Source organism: Scophthalmus maximus, chromosome 19 (assembly GCF_022379125.1).
Source record: "Scophthalmus maximus strain ysfricsl-2021 chromosome 19, ASM2237912v1, whole genome shotgun sequence".
In the NCBI taxonomy this organism is placed as follows: Eukaryota; Metazoa; Chordata; class Actinopteri; order Pleuronectiformes; family Scophthalmidae; genus Scophthalmus; species Scophthalmus maximus.
This window is the reverse complement of record NC_061533.1, coordinates 15529117-15554980: the sequence shown is the minus strand read 5'-3', so window position 1 is coordinate 15554980 and position 25864 is coordinate 15529117. Positions and strand designations below refer to the sequence as shown.

General features: G+C 44.5%; 1 protein-coding gene across 8 annotated transcripts in view; it reads right to left on the bottom strand.

The window, feature by feature from the left end:
* Window positions 1-211: 211 nt before the first annotated feature.
* LOC118313456 (ultraviolet-B receptor UVR8-like) overlaps window positions 212-25864 on the bottom strand; it is a 301478-nt gene continuing 275825 nt past the window's right edge. For 2 of the 8 annotated variants that reach the window (XM_035638904.2, XM_047329102.1), the window contains exons 10-15: window positions 22160-22280; window positions 19485-19597; window positions 18926-18974; window positions 14611-14723; window positions 12368-12772; window positions 9617-11937 (exon numbers count right to left, since the gene is read on the bottom strand). In XM_035638904.2, the coding sequence (XP_035494797.1) occupies window positions 11578-11937; window positions 12368-12772; window positions 14611-14723; window positions 18926-18974; window positions 19485-19597; window positions 22160-22280 (1161 nt within the window). In that variant the 3' untranslated portion in view covers window positions 9617-11577. Of the gene's footprint in view, window positions 476-9616; window positions 11938-12367; window positions 13393-14610; window positions 14724-18925; window positions 18975-19484; window positions 19598-22159; window positions 22281-25864 lie in introns of those variants that run through there. The other 6 variants (XM_047329105.1, XM_047329104.1, XM_047329108.1 and 3 more) reach the window with 6 other exon arrangements.

Sequence of the window (25864 nt, the reverse complement as noted above, 5' to 3'; positions counted from 1 at the left end):
TGCAAAAAAATGTTGCACATATAACAAAGCAATTGTGTGACACGCACATTTTCAACATAATACATTTTCTGATTGAAAACACAATTAGGCTTAACATTTAAACCAAAAGACCCCCACCATCTCACACACACCCACACATAAAGAAAACCCTCTTGATATTTTGTGTCTTTTCCTTTGAAACGTGTGTGTGTGTGTGTGTGTGTGTGTGTGTGTGTGTGTGTGTGTGTGTGTGTGTGTTAAAAGAAAGGACAGTGAAGTGAAGGCGGCCTGTGTTTAGTGTCCAGACCTGGCAGATTGTGACCTTATCAATGTGAAACTCCTCAGATAAATTATTCATAGCACCTGTTTGATGTGTCCGGCCAAAGAATGACAAAGGTGTAAGATTCAAGACGCATCTCAAAGCCATGAGCATCAGCTGCTGTGCTACTTCGTCCTGTTGTTAGAGCGGAAGAAAGGAAGGAGGCAGGCAGCATGCCTGAAAAATAAACAACCCAAAATTAACAATAATTCTCTCTTAACAGGGGCGTGCAGGAGAGAGTGACCAGAGAACAGCCACAGAAAGTAAGTGTATGATAATAATCTCTTGCAGATGCATTAATTAAACTCAACTGTACCTCAATCTACTCTACTATCTTCAGTTTTTAAGGTGCGGCTGCCGCCGGCCTTTGTCTTAACGTCATGTGACTCACAGGTGTCCAGTATGTCGGTCACTGAAGTGGGCCACCCACACTGGCACCGCCTGCTTTATCCTCACTTTAATTTGAAACTCGAAGCGGAGTTGTTTGTGTGTGTCTGTGATTCCGCGGGCCTCACTCTGCCCTCTGTAACCAGGTGTGTGTGTGTCGTGTGTCTCCTCGCAGGCAGAGAGCGACACGGTGGCCGGGGCGTTGGGACACACAGTCCGGGGACGTGACAAGGACTTGACGCCGGGATGAGATGTAATTTATGGCGAGTGCTGCGTGATTGTAGGGACAGTGATGCTGATGCCACTGCTTAGCACGAGTGTGGGGATCACTCAGTATGACGGCCCTGTAGGGGCAAAGATACTGAATCACACGTGGTAAATGTAACATCAAAAGTATAACCTCAAATCAATTAGCCACTGTCAGGAGAGGTTTGAGATTTGTTACTTGGTGTAGACGGCCATTAGTGCTACTCTTCTTCACGCCGTTTCTATGTTGCTCTCGTAGTTTACAGCTGCGTTTCATACCACAAGTGAAGTTATCTGCTCACCAAGGTACCTACGGGCGTTGGGGCAAAGACAACATCGATGCTTGGACTGATATATGACTAAAATAGTCCCGTGTCTTGTCAGCTCGTCTTTTAGCTGGAGTTCTCATCTTGGTAGATCTCTAGACTGCTACAGTAAAAAAAAGATGCATTGGAAAAAGAAGAAAAAAAACGTTAACCAAGAATTTCTGTCAACTTTATTGAAATTGACAACACCAAGATACACATAAATGCCCACATTGTCAAAAACAAGCGATTCCAAGCATAACATAATCACAATAAACCAGCTACTTTAACGTAACTTTAATACCATCTCAAATTTACTTTGCTCGGTTTTTATGAGGCAGCGAGTTTCCATATGTTTTTTTCTTTTTTTAAGTGAAGCCAACTCATAGTCAAAGCTTTTCACTCAGAAATGAATCCAAGCATCCTGGAAATCAAATTATTATTAATATTTTTTTCTTTCTTTTGGGAAACTGGCAGCTTGTCCTTTCATAGCTAGAGGTCAACTTAACACGCAGCATTAATAAAACAAATATGACTAGGATGGATATGCATGATGATATACACAGATGTACTGCGCATGAGCTTGAATCATGTGTGAGAGAGTGCGGAGGGGGGAGACTGACACATCTTTCTGTTTACTCGTCTGTGTGTGTGGGTCTCTGTCTCTGTGTCTGTGTGTGTGTGTGTGTGTGTGTGTGTGTGTGTGTGATAGCCAAGCGAGTTTCCCTCAGATGTTCCTTTTGACCTTTGACCCAAGAGTTGGGGTCAAGCCCTGACAAATGAGACGGTCTAGTTCTGGCCAGAACTGCAAACATTCCACAACAATCTTCTGTCCTCCTCCCCTCCCCTCATATCCGTCACTCTTTACCCCTTCACTCCTCTCACTCTCCACCGTCTCCCCCACAACTTAAGAGGGAGCCAGAGAAAGTTGTCATGGCACACAGACATACTCTATTGCATTCGCTGCGGCAATCTTAAATCACACACACACCCTTCAAATAAAGAAATTACAGCATTGGTTAAAACGGAATACCCGCGGCATCTGCCCTGTTTACAGAATGAGAGAAAACAACAGAGTGGATCTTAGCGGAGAGGCTGTGTTGAAGATTTGGATATTACCAGCCTGCAGTTTGAGAAGCACACTGTGTGTGTGTGTGTGTGTGTGTGTGTGTGTGTGTGTGTGTGTTTGGAAAGCTTGTCAGTGATGTCAAGGATGAGAAATGTTGCAGTGTGGTTTTTTACACATGCTGCTGGCTCTAGCATTTCCGGCAACATTTCTCACTCTGCCTCCCTCACACCATCCGCTCTGCTGCAATATCCCCACATTTTTTTCCATCCTTTCACTTCTTCCCCTGCCCTCCCTCCCTCCCTCCATGCTCGCCGTCTGCCTGCTCTCTGACCACTTTTGCTCCCTCTACCCTTCCTCTCTGCTGGCCCACCCTGCCCAAGCTCAACCTCTCCCTCCCTTCTCTCTTCTTCCAGCACACTCACCCCCCCCCCCCCCTTCTTTTTTCCTCCACCAACTATTTTCTCTGATTTTCTAACATGCCATTCCACAGAATGCTACCACCTGTGTCTCGAGGGGGTAAAGGGGGCTATTGGTATTCCTCTTCAAAAAACTGGTTAAGGTGAGTGGCACCACCTATTACAGTGAAACAGCAAATAATGGTTCTGGTTGTTGTGCTACTGCATTAACTTTTCCCCCCCTCATGCATTGACCCCGGCTTCCTAAGCAACTCCACCCTCCGTCAGAGCTCTAGCTAAAAGTCACCGCTGTAAAAACACACATAGTCACTATCAATGAGTGTCAGCACAGACGCCACAGTGCCACAAAGGAGCCTGGAGACCAACAAAGCTGGCTGATACAGTAACACTGGGTGGAACATGCTCTTGAACTTGCTTTCATAATGATGTAATATGACTAAAAGGCAATGCAACGCAGTCCTAATAAAAACACATCAATCCCGATATGTGTGTATGTGTTTTTTTCCCCCCCGCTCTTCACTCCCAGTTGAACTGTGATACCATTTGATGTTGGTTGTTATGTGATTCATTGGAGGGTACAGCTGCTTCACATGGATCTTGGCCTGGACAAGACTGCGGCTGATCACATGACTCCGTCACGTGGAGAGATCCGAGCTCTCATTGGCTGCGCACCGACGCATCACCGTGGTGAATCTGGGCGCATGCACGCAGCTCCCCCGCTTTGAATAGCAAAAGGGTGGGATGCGCTTTAGTGTAGTTTTGCCTTCTCAGGCAAGAGGGCAGTGAGCCTCCGTCATGTCTGTCGGTGGGAGACACCTGGACCTTGATCCGTTGCTGCGATGATCCGCAATGCATGTCGCAGCTGGGAAACGTCAAGCAACGAGTGGGACCACTGCACGACCGGGCATCTTCCTGATTCCTCCCTGGTTTCTCCCTGACCTTTTCACATCCTAGTTATGCCCATGCATTGATGACCAGTTATGAGACTCTGTCATCACTCTGTGCCATCAGCCATCAGCCTGGTGGGGCCAAATCAGGCAGCAAGTGATAGGCAACAGGGGAAGCGTGGAGGCATATGTGTGTAATCACGGCCATGTCCATGGCGCAGCTCAGCTGATTGTGTTTCTGTTCCTGTCCTCCTCCTCCTGCTCTGTATGTCCACAGGCAGCTCAAAGATGTAATGGAAGGGCTTAGAGCCCCTTGATTCCCTGCCACCACCCACCGTTACCCCAGTGTTACTGTAGCACGGATGTCTTCCCCCTGTCCCCCGGGGCCTCGGTACCGCTCTCCCCCACCCCTTTTTCTCAACCAGCATCACCCACCAACCCAGTCCCCCGACCCCCAATCCCTCCACCTCCTCGCCTCGCTCCCTGATTCAGTGTGTAAAAGCACCCCCTGAATGATGGATTACAGTGTCACCGCTGCCTGCGAAGGATTAATTTGTTTCATTGATTTCTCTTTAGGCAGAATGCCAGCGTCTGCCGCTTCCCACCTTTTCCCCAAGACTCGCAGCTGTAATAGACGGTAATGGCCTAAGACAAATCAACCCTTTTCTTGTAAAAATAGCACCAAATAACCCTCCCCACTCTCCAGCCTGCACTCTACTCACGAGCACACCAGGAGAGGGGGAGGGCACAGTGGTGGTGGGATATCAGGGGGGTGTTCGATTTATCCTCACCCTCCATCTCTATCACTCTATCTGGCTATCCTTCCATACCACCGTCCCTCCTTATCCAGCGCTGAGCCAGAGGAGACCATCGAGTCCCTCTAACAAAGCCATAAGTCTGCCGTACTTACAGCTCCCTCTCAGGCCCTACAATGGATGGGTACTGACAGCGTTGTCTGGAGGGGGCTGTGGGAGTTAGGCCATTCTCTCCAGTAATGGAAGCAGTTACTGCCGTTCCCTACACACCTGCAGGAACAGCTAACTGTTAACCACTGTGATCTATGGCAAGGCCTTACTGCACACGGCTATGGTTGAAGTGTTGCACTGACACCAGTGAATTAAGGAATGTCTGCACAACACATCTCTCTGTCTCTGCTATGGCGCATGAAGTTATCCGACTGTACGTTAAGACCCATGGGGGGAAAAAAGCGTCGGAGTTATTTACAAACAAATTCGTGGCGGTGAATGCGTGTTGGTGAAGCTCTCAACGCGGCAGACTGACAATCCAGCATTCCTGACATTCACTGATTTAACACAGACGTAAGATGCAGCCACGTCTTTACTACCCTGTCACTGCTTTGAAACCCAAAAGCAGTGACATGGGAAACCCAAACTGCCTGTAACATTAAGCACACCACTACAGGCTGACTGTCCTCCAATGCTTTCCAATCCTACAGAGATTTATGAGCAGAACCAGATCCATTAATCCATTGTTGATTTGCTGTGGCTGCCCTGCAGGGTTTTTAGGATCAGATATCATACAGTGCTGAAACTCACCCCGTCGTGCAGCAGGGCGGACTGCAACACCCTGACTGTTGCCACGAATGCTGCACCGAGCATTAGGAAATGAAACACAAGTAAGTGTTTTTCAGTTTAAAAAAAAAAAAAAAGTCATGGCACATTTGAAATTGCTGCACGTCCTCCACCAGTCTCGCCCAGACACAGTGTGGGTGACAGATATATGAACTTTTGACAAAAAAAACACTGTCACTTACTTTAAAAACTGCATCATAAAACAGAGTGACAACCCATACAGGGCTCAGTACGAGTGAATTAGAGCTGGTACACAATGTGATAATGACCCCGGCTGCAGGGAAATCTCATCAGCTCCCTGCAATCAATTTAACAGTGTTTACAAAGCCACGGACTGAGGTTTGTGCTCGGGGACGGAGCACTGGTCACCTGGTGTTCCACTAGATCCCCCTGCTAAGCTGGCCTCTCCTGGGTAAACCTCCACAAAGCCCCCTCATGTCTGACACCACCAGGTCCTTCAAATACTCCTCTCAGACAGAGGATTAGGTAATCTCACCGTGATACTGTCTTTTTCTCTATTTCTATCATTTTTCCTCCTCTCTCTTTGTCACTCCCTCTCTCTCCACCCCTCCATTCTCATACATTACATCCTCCCTCCACGCTCTCTCGCCCGACTGTTGAAGTGCCTGTTCGACTCGGGGCACATCTATCCTCAGGGGTCCTTACATTCTTAAGTGCCTCCAGAAAAAGGTTAGTTGGCAGGTAATTGTCCAGCTGTGGTCGGGCTTATCTTAATTGTGGGTGCTTCAGTGCAAGCTGCACTTCCTTTGATGAAGAGACTTATGTGGAATGAAAGGAGAAGATAGGCGGAAGTACCGGGTTGTAGTGGATCCAATATATTCCTTTGGTTGTTTGTACTTGGAAGATGATCAATGAGGGAGTCATTTTTCTTATTTGCAAATTGAAAATGAAAAATAAAATTTGATCACATATTATTCTTTTAATATCGTCTTTATTGTTCATTTTTACAAAATGTGTTTTTAGTAAATTATAACAAAGTCATTTTTTGTTTTGACTATAAATGCATAGTGGAAAAAGCAAAGCTGACCTATACTTATATATATATCCATGTCAATAAGAAGCTTTAGGGGGGGTTAGTGTTTGCATTACCCCAGTCAAAGGTCGTGACTGACCAATAAAATATTTCCAGGGCGCCATCAATAACTCCGACATGCAGACTAATACAGTATGGGATTGTGGGTAGGGGGAGGAAGCCTGCTGCATTTGCTTCGAGCAGAATGGATGAACGAGAGGCCAAAAGGTTACTGGACAGACTTCGGCCCCCTGCCCCTGCAGCCTCTCATACGAGCATTTGATAGCGACAGGCGCAATTATAAAGGTATACTTCAGACAGGTCAAATGGGAGAGGGCAAAGTGCAGAACCTTTAAAGCACTGGCTGGAGTCAAAGGTTAGGATGGACATAGGACATCATAGAGTGCTGTCGGGCAAGGGGTAATGGAATCGGCGTCATAAATAAACAAATGAGAGAAGGAAAAAGGGTTCATATCGTGTCTTTATTGAAACACTTTGAATAGACAGAGGAAATTACACGCGTTGCTCATGATTAGAATCTCAAATTATGGCCTTAAAGGCTGTTTGGTCTGGCTACACTAGCTACTTGGTTGATGTGTGTGTGTGTGTGTGTGTGTGTGTGTGTGTGTGTTCATATACTGTACGTTATCCGAGGGAACCATCAGGCTTCATACTATTAAATATGAATAGCCCAAGGTCAGGGAAGGTTGTGGCATGCATTTAGCACCAGTGACCAATGCCAACTGTAAAGGTCAAAGTGGAATTGCCTGAGTTGCAGCAATACGGCGTTTGCTCATCCACATTTATGCATCCCATCTGCGGTGATTTATGGAGGGAGATAAGCGTATGGATGGGAAGAAAACACTCTCTTTCTCCTATCCCGTCAGACTCAGTAAATATACTACTCACTTATATCAATCACCATGTCACAGCGAATCGCCACTGTATGCTTCCTGCTCAGATTAAAAACTGCCTTTGTCTTGCTCCGCCTTCTCCCTCCAGCTCTGGGGAACACACTGGCGGTATTGTTGCTATTTCACAAGCTTTATATTAGCATTTCAAACAGCTGTGGTACAAAAACAGTGAGATATTCAAAGTCAGCAGAATTCTTTAGTTATGCGCCCTCTTCTATGGAGACGTTCCATACTATATCAATCATTATAGATGTAAGGTCCTCAACTGATCTGGAAAAAAATACTGAGGAGTAAATGGTATGCTTTAAAAAAATCTCTTAGGTGACAAAATGTTTAAAAAACATATAATGTTACTTCACTTCTATTTATTTTTAGGCAATGCTGTTGTATTTTCCTTCAACAGGCCTCCATGCATCTGGCTTGCATGAGAAAAAAGAAAAATAATTCAAACCTCTATGCTGTTACTTACATCAGAATTTCACAACATTAAAAAGAGTTCAGATTGAGGCAGGTTTTATGCTTATGTGACAAATCACTGTCGATTAAGATCAATTTACCCTCCTCTGTCCTCTGTAGGACAAAATTCCTGAGCTGCAGCCAGACAGGCTGTTCAGCATTTTGCAGCGGCGACCGCTCTAGGGGATTTGGCTTGGGCCAGCGATTAACTCGATATCCCCGGCTTCTTGAATTGCGTAGGCCTCTTGAACATGAACATGTTCCCCATGTCCCTTTGGCTCCTTAAATGTGAAAACCAGCCCGTCACTGGTGCACCACAGCCTTTTGCGAACTACCCCCAAGTGGTTCAGAATCCAGCCAGAGAAAAGTCCAAAAAGAAAACATGCTTTTGAACTGCCGGCCAAAGCGGAAACATGGTCTAGTAAGCTGCTTTTTTTTTACCTGAACCATTGAGAAGTATTTTCCTTTCCTCCAATAATAATAAATTTGCTCTTTTTTTCCTTTATTACACATTGTTTTTCCATGGTAAGATCAAAGAGTGATAATGCTCGACACCATATAGGCAACAGTGTAAATGTAGTTCTCCATTAGTCTGTATTTCAGCTCGCATGCGACTTGAATTTAAAAAAAACCTCTTTAGCACAAGAAAAACTGCAGTAGCCAAGGCATAGAATGTTTCTCCTCGGGAAATCATATCAGTTTCATTGCATCAACCGTAGAGGTCATCTTCGAGGATCGGATTCTTACCATTTTAATACCAGCGATGACATTTCCCCACACACCAGCCGTCACACCATCTATTCCCCCCCTGTGAGAGCAACAGTTCTAAAGGCTGTTTATATACAGGACAAGTTCTGTATGATCTGTCATATTCATCTCTATTTCCCATTCACCATGGGGCATTTGAACCACATTAGAATCTATTACCACCATGCAGATTCAGCCCCCGCTGACAATACAAATCATGATAAGATGGAGCAGTGACTCCATAAACACCCCCGCTTATATATCACATCATATGAGCTGGGCTGGATAGCAGATCGTACTTGTCATCCCTGTGTGATCGTCTATTTATATGGATGGACTAAAGGTAAGGATATCATTACATCTCGGTCTATCTTTAACCTGTGTCTGTTACTGTCGCATTCAGACAATAGATATAAATAGTTGTGTGTGTGTGTGTGTGCGTGTGCGTTTATCTGTGGGAGAATCCATCACTCAGCAGTAGGAGTTCCAACTCAGCTGCTTGTGAGGAGAGATTTATGTTGTAATGCATCAAATCAACAGACCTTTACAGTAAAATATGATTTTATCAATAGGCCTGATCAATAGTGCATGCAAGACGCTGTGTAATTATTATAGAGGTCCGGATCAATAAAACTGTCACGCATGAGCTCCTGCCAAAGGCTACGGAGCTGCGACTCACAGACAGTCAAAGAAAGGTTTGTGTCGTGGCCCTGGGATGTTTGATTACCTGTACATAAGGTCATATTCTTCGATGTGCTGTAACTTATCACGACCAGCTCACCTGAGACGAGATTCAGGGAGGGAGAGTTTTGCCAGACTAACTGCCGCACAGAAACTCTTTTAAGACTATATTTATACGATGTGTTTTACTGACCAATTAATGGAGTTGGGTCTGTTTAAAAAACAGTCATTGTCGGTGAATTGCGTTTCCTCGCACCTCTGCCGACATTAGACATTGTAAATGATGGAGACACAGATGACTGTCTTTACTGGAGTGAGGATCATTTGTCCTGAAGCAAAGCAATCTGAGAGTGGAGGGAAAAGACTGTCAAAAAGAGCTTTGTATTACACTGTGGTATGAGCACTCTGCATTAACACACACACACACACACACACACACACACACACACACACACACACACACTGTACACCAGAGAGAGCGCGTGAGGCAGGGACCAATGAGGCAGTTTATATCGGGATTTTGTTTCACAGCCACGGCCTCCTGGGAGAGTGGGGTCTGCCAATAACACTTAAGAGACAGAGCAGGAAAAGTAAGTGCTTTTATTACATCTCATCACTCATGTAATTTCTGGCAGCATTTGTGATTACAGATCAAGTGATTGACTAACTACACATTCGGTGGCTGAGTTATGAACCGGGTGCCTACCATTCCAGCCCCGGCAGATTCTCCGTGTCAGCTGTAACTCATCCTCTCCCTGGGTGCTAAATCAAAGGGCACACTGCGGCCGGAAGAGTTAAATAATAACTTGGGCTTTATTGTAAATCTGTCAGAAATTACACCTGCACACACATCGTCTCGGGCCTGATGCTGTACTGCATGGGGTGAAGAGGCTGGATGGAGGGGGATCAATAGAGGCCCCAATGGAGGTATTGATGGATGACAGATGAAGTTGGTGTCTATGTGTGCGTGTGTTTGTTATGGGTGTGTACATGTGTGTAAGGGGGCAGGAATCACCCTGGGGTTAGGTAGAGAGCACGGCTCAGGGTGTTTAATCGACAAGCCTCACCTTGAATCGATTGGCGAGAATCTCGCAGGGCAAATACGTGATACACAGCCAGCACTTACTCACACACACCGAAAACAAACTGTGGGGAGTTTAAGGGATGACGGGGTGGGATGGGCAGATGTCTCAATGTCATCACTGCTACATGTCTGTAGGGCCAGAGTTGAGTTTGTTACTCACTAAAGCAAATCTATGACCCAACTCAAAAACTATTTTATTATATTATTCATCAGTCTCCTGGATCTGCAAATCAATACGATTTCAAATACCAAAACATTAGTATCTTTTTTTATCACGTCAAAACAGGGATCAAAGTAATAAATAGCTTTGATGTCTGCAATTATTCTTAACACATCTGAAATCACAATTGCTAAAGTCATAATTTAAACACAACTAATAACATACAGGTGGTACAATCATTCAATATAGGTGTATAAAATGATTCATAAAGTAGCACTTTAAATGATAAATAGTATTACTGTTATTATTATTGGTGTTTTAATTAATAGTAGTATTAATAAGCAGTATTAAGATTAAAAAGACAGAATTTAACCCTTATTCTGACGTTACACAGGGCCACGTTTTGTTGAGCGTAGAAACCCCCCCATCACGAGCGGCACTTAAAATAAATTCCTGACAAGAGGCATTACCATGTGGTTGTGGTCGACACTGTGGCAAAGAACCAGTTTGCATAGAGTACAAGGCTAATGAAGGACCTCTCTCCAAGAAACATGAAAACAAAACAGAGCAAAGAAAACTCAAAGGAATTATCCTATTTACTTCCTGAAACCTCACCATATAGTATTATCTCTGCAACAAATCAATTTCCTCACACTCAAAGGAGCCATAGTAGCATGCACATGTGACTCATACTGCAGAGATGGGCAGCCATGAAAACACTCGACCGTGAAATGTCTTACAAGAGGCCAAGATCTGAGAGGGCGTTATGTCTTTAATAAACAGCATACTGTAAGTATTAAAATCAATGTGGCTTGGTAGTGTGTAGGAAAGAAAAAAACCTCAACCCTCTCAAGTTCTTCAAGGACTCTGCAACTCCTACACGCAGCTTTTCACTGCAAGACCAAAGCCTAAAGCTTTCAGATGAGGCCAAGGTTCATGAGAGTCATTGACTGAAATGTTTTTTTAAGAAGAGCATATTTGCCAAATCACAGTTTGGGGTAAAGTGGAGCCCTTTTAAGCCGATCTGAAGTCAGTTCTGGAGAGTTCTTGCAGAGCAAATGAAGCTGTTTGTCAGTCGTTTTGGAGTCAAAAGTATTTGGCTTTGCATGTGGTCTCCAAAAATGCATAACCAAGTACATAATAGACTGCACATTCTCTCTCCATAGCCAGTCTGAGTTTTGTATTATCTAGGAGGGGATAACAATATTTAGATTTCAAAAAGCCCTCATATCCTGACATGAAAGGGTAACATCAGACAAAAATTCTTGGTCCACTGGTGGACAGAACTGGGTCTGTGGGCTTTTATAGATTCTTCCAAGAAGTACCAAGGGAGGAAACTCTCCTGTGTGTAGGGCAGTACCTGAATGGTTCAGAAGAGGAACGAGTCGGAGACAGGGTGGATTGGACTTGTGGTCCCGGGTGGAGAGAAGGGGACATCTGAATTTGTTGTCCAGGGGTCAGATGGGGGGAGGAATTGTAAATCGGAGACTCAAGGCCAGTGTGTAGTCTGGTTCTTGAATGGTGACGGGAGGCTACCCTCTGAGCCCCAGGAGCTGAACATCTCGCAGGAGGTCTGGGTTTTAGTCGAAGATTGGGACTCTGCAAGATGCTGCTATCACTTCCAGATTTTTGGAGCAGTTCAGTCATACGTGTAGATCTCTCCTGAAATACAAACACATGTGGAAAAAATACCCCAAACAAACACAAGAATTCTTGTGAATACAGTCTACATTGTACTAAATATTCACATCTTAGGTGCTGGGTAAATTATTCGGCGCTATAATGTAAATTATGCTTTCATCTTTAAACTCAGCCAAAGCAATTCAATAGTGCGTCTCAAAGTTCAAAATCACTTAATATCGCCATCTCGGACATTCATACAAAGTCTAACAAATAAAGTGTTGAGGCAAATGGCCCTGTGATGTTGCCAGCTCATCCTGGTAAAAGTGAAAATGATGTTTGCATTACACTCACGTAGATAAAAGAGGTTAGTAGGAAATAAAACTTGATATGTGAAAACAGGGATGTTTGTACCGTTCCCATGGAACAGTGACAGGCTGGAGCAGTTGGATATATTCTTTATAGCACTCACTGTTTGAGCCTCAGCTAAAAGTCTGCTATGAGATTTTTGTCCCGTCAGTAGCCTTGGCAAGGTGCCGGCGATGGGCCTGCATGGCTCTCCCGCTGACTTGGGTAAAAGATGCAAAGTGGTGAAGACTGTGCCTCTGCTGGCTCTGCATGGTTCTTTCCTCAGCTCCAGAGGCCCTGCTGTTCTGCAACCCTCCCTCTCTGTCCCCTGGCTGGATTTGATTGATGAGTGGTCATTTCCTCTCCTGTCCATCGCCGTTGCAGACCTGGCTATGGCGAATGCTGAATCATGCAACGCTCCGTCGCCCTCGTCATTGTTTGGCCTTTCTTCACCATTTTCTTCGTTCCCGGCACTCTCACTTTCTTCATCTTCCCCTGCCTCCTCAGAGCCTTGTGGTCTCTCCAGATCCTGTAAGGAGGATACGCAACAGCTATTTAGGTTGTTTCCGGACTTATTACTTTTTCTGTTGAGTAATAAGTAGAGCATCATACAAAAGTTGCCTAACACTGGACTCTACATACCCAGGACCTGAAAAAAGGAAAAGACACTTGACAGTGTCACAGTAAATCCACTTCTTAAACTGGGACTTAGATATGGTATTTCTGGTTAACCTGCATGTACAGCAGTCATAATGCATGTATGTGTGCATAGACATGTGCATGTGTATATGTGGGGATGAGAGAATTGCCCTGGTAAAAGTTGCCTTCACAAATACACAGTGTAATTCTAATTGGCTTTATTAGGGGGCTTAGATCTAATACCAGCTCCGTGCACTGCCTTAGGCTCTGTGTGTGTGTGTGTGTGTGTGTGTGTGTACCTCTGTTTGATGTTTACGACTCACCAGATCTCTCATAGAATGTTCTCTATGTAACAGACATGAGTGGATGGACTTACACAGCTCTACCACAGCAATAAAACTAGAATCCCTCCTCAGCGCGGGTGCAGCACGTTCCTCCCGTCTGAGAGCAGAGCCCCAGTCAATAGGCAAAGACAGTATTTAGAAGTTCAAGTCCAATGAAGCCGCAGCACTGTAGCACCAGATGTAATGAAAGAGACTTAAGGCGAGAGAAAAGCTGCATGAAACTGCACTGCAACATTTGACCCCATTTAAAAACTTGATACCAATTAGAGAGTTCTGGGTGTAAATTATTTAAGACATCCCTCTAACGCACACACAAATAATTTTACGGGCATGCACGCATGTATGAATGGATGTGCATGTGCATCAACACAATTTCACACATGAACCAATGAACATATACGCACACTCCCGTGCACAAACTCACACGCACACACACAGATTCCACCATGCTCTGGAAACAGACTTCTTAATGAAGCCTTTCCCAAGTGAAAGTAGAGCAGAAATATATACTGGCCCATTTCTGCCTTCAGTTCACTCTCCTCTCCTCGCTGCTCCCCCCCCTCACCTTCTCCACATCATTTGTTTTATTCATGTTTCGTTGTCTCTCTCTTTTGTCTCTGAGTTAAATCACAACCCCTAATTTATGGCTACAGGCAAAGACACTTCTGCAAACAAACGGGCTGATGAGAGGGGATGACTGAAAACATACAGTGCGCGGCGAGTGTTGTGTGTAAATCTTAAACTGTCTGGTACTGTCGTTTTTTATCTGTGGTTATTTACATAGGAAATGACAACGTGTGTAAGAGAATGGCTCTGATGCAAAATGAAATAGGCTGTGCACTGGGGGAGAGGGGAAGTGAGCGAGAGAGAGAGAGAGAGAGAGGAGGGGTGGGGGGGTAAATCCAGTGACACTGAGTGGGGAGCACTCAGGTGTGGTGAGAGGATTATACAAAACCCTGAGTATGAATGACAGTAAACACCTGAATGACAGAGATGGGGAGGGGCAGGAGCTTAGGTGTGTGTGTGTGGCTCGGGGTGACAATTTACTAGTCGTCACCGATATTCTGAAAGGTGAGTGAATATATTCACAACTGTGCTGTTTACTCAAGTGCAACTTGTTATAATATATCACTCGTTACACACGTGTACAAAGAAACTAGTCAAAATGGAGAATGAAAGTGGGTTTGAGAAGCAAACAACGGACACGTGGGTATGAGGATGTCCACAACAACGAGACACGAGACTGTGAGGAAGAGGAAGACATCAATCAGGAGCAATCCACTGCTGTTGAGTTAACGAGTGAGTTACAGATTGAGTAATGCAGCATGCGAGCAAGTCAATAAAAGGGCCATAGAGCAAGAGAGAGGAGGTGTGTTTGTCTTACTTGCACTGTGTTTTCTTTCTCCATGTGCTCCGTCGGACGGGGAATGAAGACAAGGTCTCCACAGAGGGCTCCAGGTTCTGGGTGATCACTCTCTCTGTTCTTCTCCCCGCTCCCTGAAATACAAACACACCTCTCAGCAACGCCAATCAACTCTTTTTTTCTATCTATTTAATCCAATCTTTTATGCATGAAGTTCTGTATGTGACTTGATCATTTAAAGAGTGTTTAGATTTCCAAATTTCTGTGCAACTGAGCAAGCAGGAGGCAGGTCAAAATATCTTACGATGCACTGTCAATACCACCCTGCTGGTTTTTGTTAACTTAAACGGAAAGCCACTTTTCTTGCAAGCTATCAGAAGGAGCGCCAACGCGTTCGCCTCCAGCTCTTGTGGAATACTCAAATATGTCTTTAACCTTTGGCTTGAGGTTAAATTCAGAAGAGAGCTATACATGTCGATTCCTAGATCTGCTCTTAGTGAAATCCCTCACCTCTAGAGCTATATCACTGTACAGTGCTGACTCTACATGAAGCGTGACCCCGTTTCCCCCACGTCGACCCCCTTCTTCTCTGCACAGCCTTGGAAGATAGAGGAGCACAGGGGAAAGGCATGCCAAGGCAGTAGACACTTTTAAGCAAAGATTAAAGGTTTTTCTTTTTAATCAGTCATTTGGCAGCGATGTTAGCATTTCACCCTGGTGCGGCTAAGGATCAATTTTTAATGCTGCTGTGCAGAGAGCAGACAGGGTGATTGGCAAGAGAGAAGCTATTTACAAAGGAGCTATTTACAAATTTTCCATAGAAATATGCAGAGGGCACAATTGACGTCTCTTACAGAATTTTAAATAAGCATTCTCCCTTTTCACTTTGTCACGAGGCACGACCTCTGTGAGCCCCAGATGATCGCTGCTCTGCGAGTGCATCTGTCTGAGTGCATGTGTGTTCTCTCACGTGTCTCACATGTAAGAATAATAACGGAATCTATATCTCTCCCTTGTGTGGCATTGTGTTACATTTCTCCGTGTTGTGCTGCCAGGGGCTGGGTAACTAGGTCAATCAACCCCGGTGTAAACACATCAGAAGAATCCACCAAGAACATGCTAATGACAATGACTCTTTTTAAATTTATATATCTCTACTTTTCCACAGTGAAACTTTTCATGCGCAGTATAACTCCTTGAGGGATGTCAACTTAAGCTTGTTTATATAGAAGGAAAAACAATAGCAGGTAGCCAGCTCCCATACATACATGGATGTACCGGTGCTGAATGCCCTCCTCAAGAAAAAGTCACAACCAAGTACAAAGCATGCTTCATGAATTAAACTGGCTTTGTGTAAATATTTGTTTTCCTCTGAGTGGGACAAGAATCACGTTACTGTGAACCGAAAGGGAATTTCAGTGTAGGTGGTGACCTGGGAGGTGTACAAGACACAGCACAAAGGAGGACAGACAACTAAAATTTAAAAGACCCACACAAGTTCATGTCAGAGCTGCCCTGACACTACTGCCCCTCGCCCCATATATCAGTCTTCAAATCCATCCATGAATCAATCCATATATACATCCATCCATTCTCCAACCGTCCATTCATCCGTTATCCAGCCATCCACTCATTCATGCATTCAACCGGCCTTCCAGCCGACCGACCCACACACCATTGATCCGATGATTGACCCTGCACTGGCTGGATCAATACTCTCTTAAATGGCATCATTGTAAGCGCTTAGGCACAATGGCCAGCCGTTGTTTGTGCAGTTCATTTCCAAGGTAGCGAGGCCTTGCAGGGCTCTAACCTGAGTCAACTCGCCTTTCTCCTCTGCTTACATGATAGCACCGAGGAGCAGAGAGGGGGCACCGGGAAAAAAAGAAAGATATTGAGCAGCCAGCATCGACGTGCAACAAAAGGGGCAGCGGTCCATGCACAACTACCTGCAATGACTGACTATTAGACACTTCAGATTAAGATGTCTGTGGACCCAGCAGGTTTACGGACACATAACACACGTATAGACAGACAGACGAGAGTAACATCCATTAATTAATCCAACATTAACAGATGAAGTGTGACCTCGACACAATGACACGGTAAAGTTCAACTGAAATAATTTTACCCACATACATTTAGCATTTTATAGGAATTATTAAGGCAGATCAGTGCAGTAAAGGTGTTATATGAACAATATTAACCTGGAGGAGCAGTGGTATTCAGTAAACTCATGTTAAGTATATCAGCGTGCAGTCTGCTGTGGCTTGGTGTGCATACAGAAACCCTGTTGGGTTAGAGCTGGGTCTGGGTCTTGGCATTAAATGACTGGGACTCTGACAAGTCTCAGAGTTCTGTCACTGCGGTTCACGGGTCTTGTTAGCCAAGGTGTCGGCAGGGGTGGAAATGACTGTGTGCGTGTGTGTGTGTGTTTGTGTGTGTGTGTACATTTGTGTGAGGTGAACATAGACAGCACTCCTACCTCCACCTCCTCACCTGACACCAGCAATAAAACTAAACAGGCCAAGGTGCTGTGTGTGTGTGTGTGTGCGCATGGAAAAAAAGGGGCATGTGTGCTGCAGGGTTGTTGCTGCTGTCACCAATTTGCCGGGGCCTCAAGACGGGGAGTTGGAGCAAGGTGACGGAGCTGTAGCTTGATAAACACAGAAGCCCTGCTTCGATTTCCCATCCAGTCCACTTTGGAAACACATGGCTCTTCCTGGGCGCTCCTGGCCCAGGGACGGAGGAGGAGGGGGCCAACGGGGAGGAGTGAAGGAAGAAGGAGAGCCACAAGAGAAACACAGTAATGGGTGTGCTGCGAGGGAGAAGAGCAGTCAGGAGGAAGGTGGCGTGAGGGAGTAATGGAGGGGAGGTTGGAGATAGGAAGAGGGTAGAGAGAGGTGACAGGCCTTGTGGGGTGTCAGGTGTGTTTACATCTAACTACATGAAAAAACTTCCAAGCTTCCATAGACTGAGAAAGAAAGAAAGAAGGCTGTAAATGCACCTCAAAACAACAAGTTACACTCAGAGGATTCTTGAAAAGCTGAAAATACACACACAAGTTCATCGTCCTCTTCTTCCTCTCACTCATAATCTTTCGGTCTCCCATTCCCCCCATCTCTTCCCTCCTTTTGCTTGGAAACAACTTGCAGTCTTTTCAGCTGACGTCTGACGTTTAAAGACCAGTTGGAGGAGCAGAGGAGTGTCAGTGAGGCACTGAACTCCCCTCTGCCCCCCTAGAGAGTTAAGGAGATCACATTTGAACCCCCCCACCCCCCCAACCGAACCCCACCCTGCCGCTCCTCTCCTCCGTGCCTCAACACCAACATAAGAGGACAAGTGTGGGCTCTAAGCACCAGTGATCAAACACAAGCGGCTGTTGGGTGTGCTAGGCTCAGGACGGTTGGCCTAATAGGATTGGAAGCCCCCAGGTGAGCCAAAGGACACCTCCAATCAGCGTGATTAGCCAGAGGCTGAGCAGCATTTCCAGCTGCAGCGATGAGTGATGTACAGTACTAAAAGGATCACATGTGTTGTGCAGAATGCAAGCGAGTCATGCCGTGTTTGACGGCGCATGTCTACGGTTTGTGCGCGATTGATGGGAGTTTAAAGTTGCGCACAGTTTTAATGTGTCAGGATGATCTTGAGATTTTGACTGTTTGCTAATCATTACTAAGTTCACAGATGCGTACGACGTGTGGAGCTGGGGAATAATCTTGTGTTTCGGGGGCCACTTATAAAAACAGTGTACAGCATGTTGCGCGCATGTATGCGCACAGCCTTAATGCAACTCTAAACAACATGGCACAAATAAATGTGAAGATGTCCATGCTCGCATAGCAAAAGTCTCACTCTCTACACTTCCACCGCCAGTACATGCATGGGCAAACACACACACACACACACACACACACACACACATAACATGCCCCAGATACACGCACACACACACGCACAGGCTTTTATAAACTCATCATATCCAAAAAACAATTACAAGAGTCTAAGCTCATCACTGACTAAGCAAAAGTCATTCAGCGTGTAAAACACACAATATAATTAGCACACATCAAGCTGCTGGGTCCTACTGTGCATTAATGATGCTTCCCTCTGAAGTGAATTATGGTTTGATGAGTGAAAAGTGAGCGAGGAGGGGCTTTGAGGAGGAGCAAGACACAATTTAGAGGAAGGGAAGAGAAACCAGTTTGGAGGGGAAAGGGAAGACTAGGAAGAATATGTCTGGTTTACCTTTGCAGAGCCGCTGTCATTAACCCAGACATTTTTTTTACCAAAGAGATATGTGTGAACCTTTAGGGATGGAGGATGGTGTACTCACTTGTGGTGAGGGCCATCACGTGCCAGGTACCACAGGCAACATCACACACCTGCATGAAACAATCACAGCTTTTAGAATTTAAAACAGAGCACAATTTCAAGTCTCGCTGCAAATTGACCTTTTTCCATTATGTTGAATGGAATTAAACTGTAGTTACAGAATAAATGACATAAGATGTCCATGTGGTAAATCTGTGACATCTACATCAGCTGCGAAAAGGCTAATCGCCAACTGTGACATCATTAATTGCAGGGTGGCTAGGAGTGCAGTATTCTATAAAACCCACCGAAAGCAGCACTCAGCGTTCAGTCCTATGTGATTCAGTGTGGACTTACCCTTTAAGAATTTATGCATATCCAGCTAAAACTCACATACTCAGAAGATCCTGAGGCTTTCATCTACTTGAGGAGCCCTGAAAACATAATTTGCAGTCTTGCACACACACACACACACACACACACACACACACACACACACACACACACACACACACACACACACACACACACACACACACACACACACACACACACACACACACACACACACACACACACACCTCTCTGCCTGCCAGTGGAACAGGCTGGGGGGTCTGGAGCCTTTTGGGGCCTGGACGATCACTGACCAGGGACACACAGGGGATCTGTCCCCAGAGATACAGCTCCCCACCTGCTGCAGATAAGGACAAAAGGGGGAAATGTTGAGAAACATGCAGAGTCAGATTGCAACATATTACCTTAACTACGAAAAGTAAAATGACTCCTGTGATCGTCTCAGATTGTTCCCACTGTGAACATGTCACCAGCTCCTGACCATGGGCCTTTGATCATATTTACATTGGACAGTAGAAACAACATGTTTATTTTGGTGAAATAACAAAGCTATTAAAAAATTTAGAGCTGTTAAAAATGGGCCCGAAAATTACACCCTGTCAGTTTGGTTTAGTTTAGAGAAGGGAAATGATGTACAGCACATTATTGAAACGGTAACCCCGCCCACACTGCGCACACACTCACCTTGCTTCATGGCATGCTGAGCAGAGGGAGCACATTCTCAGCTGGCACTTATCACACACACACACACACACACACACACACACACACACACTGTACGTACTCACATAGAGCAAACACTCAAGCATCCACTCACTCATACCACCTCAGTCTGCCTATTTAAACCTGCCACTAATAAATTTATATTTACTGCCTGCATTGAGGACTTTTAAATTATGGCATACGATAAACCTGGCACACACATCTCAAAAGCTCTTTCAGGGGATGTTAAAGCAATATAGTAAGCAATTTTCCAAAGTGGATTACAAATTTCACATCCAGGTTTTATTGCACATTACGATAACTTAACCACATCTAAATGTTCTGCATAAATGGGAAATATGCGCTGCTTAATATGCTATTTTTCATTTTTTAAGAAGCGCTTTGCAAACCCTGCCAAGCAAGGGAGCATGCTGGTTTGTGTGGTGGGGGAGTCAATAATCTTTATGAGGTGGATTTTAATTACAAGGAGATAACTGAGTATCCTCCTCACGGCAGGCCTCCATCAATCTCTATCCTGCATCAAGCCTTGCCACCCTTAACACACACACGCGCACATGCACACGCACACGCGCACACGCACACACACACACACACACACACACACACACACACACAGATACCCTTTCAGGCATGATTGATCAATCAATCAGTGTATTATTTTCATTTCAGTGAAGCAAAACCTTATAAAAGCATCTGAGGCAGGCGTGTCTAGGTTTTACCTAACACGGAGACATGTGCTTACACTACTAACATACACGACCATAGTGTATACATACAGTGTGACACACACACACACACACACACACACACACACACACACAACACACACACACACACACACACACACACACACACACACAACACACACACACACACACACACACACACACACACACACCCTTGCACAGAGACGCTGGCAGGGTAATCCAGCTAAAAAAGGTTAAGGCTGATGTTTTCCCAAAGAACGACCGTCTGTGAAAGGTCAAATCAATCATGTGCTAAGCATGGCTCATAAGCAATCCATAAAGAGCTTGTTTTAAATAATAACATTTTATAGATCAACTAAAGACATAATGTACCAAAGGCAAGCAGGGCTCTACTCTCCAAATAGTCCTCGCCACGGCAAGAATTCAAATGGGAGCAAACTTAATATGTTCACTGCAGTTCATTTAATGAACCGGTGGCATTTTGAGCGAAACTACGCGCGCAGTGCCAGCAGACGTCTCTGTTCAACAATAGGCAATTCTTTTAACGGTATATTGCAGCAGAGCGGTGCGCTGTAAATGTGCCCTGGTCTTGAAGCAAGTACAATGCTCTTTCTCTTTTAGGGGCTGATGTTACATTTGTTGTGTAACCACTTTAATTCCATCTGTCTGACAGAAGGCAAGCAGCGATTGAAGGAGAAGAAGCTGCTTGACACTTTGTAATGGTGCAAATGAATTGGAACTAGTTTCATGGCAGTTCAGTCGCTCTCTATGGAGCAGAGGGTGAGATGCATCAGACTGCTGAAAAATCATACAAGTGAGAGACTTCAGACAGAGAGAGGTAAAAAACCTGCACCTATCTGTTTTTAAATTTAGTTGGCGAAGAGAGCTTTGAGTTTTAGTTTTTTTTTTGGGGGGGGGGGGATTTCAGGAAAGACAGTCGGGCTCGTGGAAAAGCTGATGTAAAGCGAAGGTGTTTCCTTATCTCCCAGTCTTAGTAATAATAAAGTAGCAACAGGGAAAGACATATCTTTGCAGGGTATAGTTTAGTGGATATCTGGTTAAACAACAAATCAGTTCATTGTGTACTTCATCACACACATAAGACAGAAATGGGCTGCAGCATTGCACAATTAGCCTGGATTGTTTAAGAGATATTGAGAGCTAATGAGGTTGAATTTGTGCTCCAAGTGATGTCATTTGAGGACACTGAATCCTTGTTGTGTTAATTAAAACTCAATGCAATGATGTAGATGAAAAATTAGCATGGCTCAAAGCCACAGTGAGGAATACTGCTGGGAAAATAAGGAAGTTAATACTTATTTTTTGTATATTATGTGGACTGAATACACCTTTTCTAGATTTTGGAAAAAAACGATCACAATGAAAGATATCTGTAGTTGGTTAGGGACTATCTGAGGGATAGAAAAAAACCTCACTGTGGTTTACCACGGCAGGTTGGATACCTGGCTCACCTGTGACAGCGGCACTGTAGCTGTCCCCAGCTTGTATCTGTGTGACTTCGGCTAGCTGAGAATAGTTGAGAAGACAAGGAGTAGAAATGTGAATCCTGTCCTCTCCAAGTCCAAGCTGTCCCTGCAAGCAGAATAATGATGCAGTGTCAGTCACAGGATTAAATAAAAGTTTAATCCCAGTGATTTCATCGCTCGTAGACAGAATAGTTAAATAAAGACACATGCCAAAGTGGCATTTCAATTTTGGGTAAAAAAAAAAGATGAAATTTCCCGTTAACTGTGGCAGTGGCAAATGACTGCGCTCAATCTTTCACCCCATCCTGATTCACGCTGCCTTGCTATTCCTGAATGTAAACATGCTTGTTGGATTTGTCAAAGAGTGTCATGATTTAAGTGCGTCTTTGTAAAGCCCCCTTATAATATCTGCTGCGTACGGTTAAATATGACACAGGGAACCGGCAATTCATCGCGGCTCAAATGGCTGTCACCGAGGAGAAAATACTGTTGGAAAAGGCACACTGCATATTTCTTTCACCAGACAAAAAGTCTGCTGTGTTTCATGTTTCATTTACCATCATGTGCAAATGCCTGGCAATGCAATCCCTCATCGGTGAGCGTGTCCGTGTAAAACCTCCATTTAAACACAAAGGCTTAATAACCGCAGCATCTCGTGCAGTACAATGGCATGCATTGTCCTCAATTTACATCTCTGTCTCTGTGTTATAAATGGTGATGGTGTTCAATTTGACTTCTCTCAGCTGTCCTGCTTCTCTCTTTCCTGCTAACTCCGGCAGAGACAAAGGGATTTCTGCACTGTGCTCATGTGCACGCCAGCATACCCTGGCATATGTTTGAAAGTGAGCACAATACGTGTGGGTTTACATTTTAACCCTGTGTGTGTGCGTGTGCGTATGTGTGTGCGTGTGCGTGTGCGTGCGTGGTATGTGTGCCATGCAGTAATCTGGGTCTTTAATTGCTTATTTGAATGTGCGCTACAGTGAGGATTTGTAGACGCGCTGCAGCATATGTTCCTGCTGTGAGTGTGTGTGTGTGTGTCTCTAAGTATTTAAAGGTGTGAGTGTGTGTGTTCTTCCATTGGACTGTGTAAGTGTAAGTTTACTTTTGTTTGGGTACAGTAAGTGAGCAGATGTGTCCATACCTGAGTTTATGCGTCTGCATGTGTTTATACTTGTATATGTGCATTTTGTTGTGTGTGTCTGAGTGAATGAGCACTGTCAGGTGCTGCTCCATGCTGTGCCAGCTGCATCTGGAGCCATCTGTGTTGGGGCTCAGTGGGAGGGGAGTGGATGACTTTAATGTACTTGAACCCCAGACAGACCTTTCCCAGACAGTTGTCAGTATGAAACCAAGATAACTGGGCCCAGTCAAGCTGAACCGGCTGATCTGGGAGGTGAGCAGGAGACAGATGCTTTGGTTACACTGTAACCCCGGTCAGACTCACTAGGGAACCTCTGGCAGTCAGATACACACAAACACTAGAATCTATTTGTTTCAATGATACAATAGAAGTGTTTTATATAATTTTTTTGTGTGAATGATTGTAAACATAAACACTCCTTTCCGCAGTGCAATTATTGTCATGTCCTGCCTCGTGCGGGCTCTGCACAAACGCCACAGAATGTTCCACTAATGTTACGGTTGGTGTGAACACAGAGTTGGTCTGAAAGGAAAATTCTGGAAAGTGTGCAGAGCCAATTTTCTGGACAGTTGCTGAAGTTCATGTCTGAAAACAGCTATATGTGTACGGACATGAAAGAACAAGAAAATGTGTTTCTTAATTTGCAATTCAGCTGGATGCGTCTGTGTTTTTTCGCTCACAGAACATGTTACAGATCTGCGGTTTTGCCAAAGTGGCAGCGTTTGTTTTAGGTCTCGAACAAATATAAACTGTATCTGTGAAAAGAGGATGGAGAGAGAGAGAAAGATGGGTTGATGATGGTTAACAGCTCATTCTCTATAAAATATTTAGCTAATGTTTGCATTATTTGGTTATTCATTTCTCACATCAGTGGCATATGCTTGATTTTATTTTGAAAACCACTGATTAAACATACTACTAATTAGTATTGTGCCTGTGTTCACAATGTGACAAGTTTGCACTTGGCAGGATTTACTCGTCACCCCCTGTACTGTCCCTTTATTCTTCATAAACTATCAGATAATAAAAAAAATAGAGGTATATCGATTCAAAATGATAACGGCACTCCACACTTCGCCCACGAAGCTAAGAACGCCACAGTGCATCAGCAACAATCCTCCACCACAAAGACAACAGAGGCCTAGTAATGATCTTGCAGCATTAATATGATTAGTGAAGCACAAAATCAATTAATGCAGCAGCAGAATCAATAGGTGTCTCTCAGCATATATGTCCTACAGTTAATTAATAAACAAAAAGGACATTAAGCAGCAGAGCATCAGACTGTGGCAACGACTGTCATCAGTCACGACGTGTGTACTGATGGCATCAGCAGGAAGGAAAAGGGAAAACGCAGACAGATATAAATGTGAGCAACGCAAAATACCACACACACCCACAGGCTAAGATGCTTACACCATGTGCACATACATTTGAGAGCATGAACGCATTTACACGCAAACAAACACACACACACACACTCACATACAAACCCAGATATTATTCTTTTTTTCAGGTTTTCTTCATTCACACACAAAGGAGGACCTGTAGATGCATGATATCAATAACACTCATTTTACTCTAAGGCTGCTGCCCAGACCATATTAGCATCAATTTGGAACCAGCCCAGGGTTCGATGGGGCCTGAACTGTGTTGGAACCAGGCCCGGGGTTTCCACAACCATCAGACCGGCTCCTTTATAATCTACCATGCCTGATGAGTCACCCTCTTCATTACATTACAGACGGGGTTGCAATTGACAGGCAGAATAGCCACACTGATCCGGAGCCATTCCTCAGAAGTAAATAAACACATGGTAAATGCTACTACGGAGTTTTCTGTTAAGATCTTGCATGTCAGGCGTGCGTGCTATTATTATATGTGGCCTCATGCGCGTATGCTTGGGTCGGATCTTGTTTTTCCCTGATTCGGTGCATTCAAATGGCCCACTGTCCTCCGTGTTTCCCTGAGAACCAAATTTCCTGGAGGAATTTTGTTTCGTAGGTTACTGTAATCTGTAGTTCATCATCTACGTACAAACATTGTCTGTCCACTGGTCAGAGCTCGCATTTTAAGTGAATTAGTCGCTATGTCAATTTGGGTCCCTGAACAGTTGAACACGCTGTCAGAACTTTAGCAGACGGTTGACTCTAGGCTGCAGATGTATTTGTCTTGATTGAGTTTATGGCATAAGCTACACTGACCTACTGGTTAATTCAATAATCCATAATGTGACGCAATAGTCACAGATCACCAGATATGAATATTTTACATTTAAAAAGAGTAGATGTAAAAGTAATTGTTTACTCCACAAAACATCTGATACACCGCTCTTCGTTCTGCTGCAGCATACCACTGTTATGCTGTTAACATATTGATTGGGGCTGTGGCACGCACTCTCTGACATCATTCAAATTCCTTCTCACCTCAATCATGTGATACACCGCAAGCCGTCCGTCTTTTAGTCTCAATAGGAGGAAAACAATGAGATTTCAATCTGTAATACTATTACCAGCCGTAATAGGGTTAGAGCTGCCTGGGTTTAC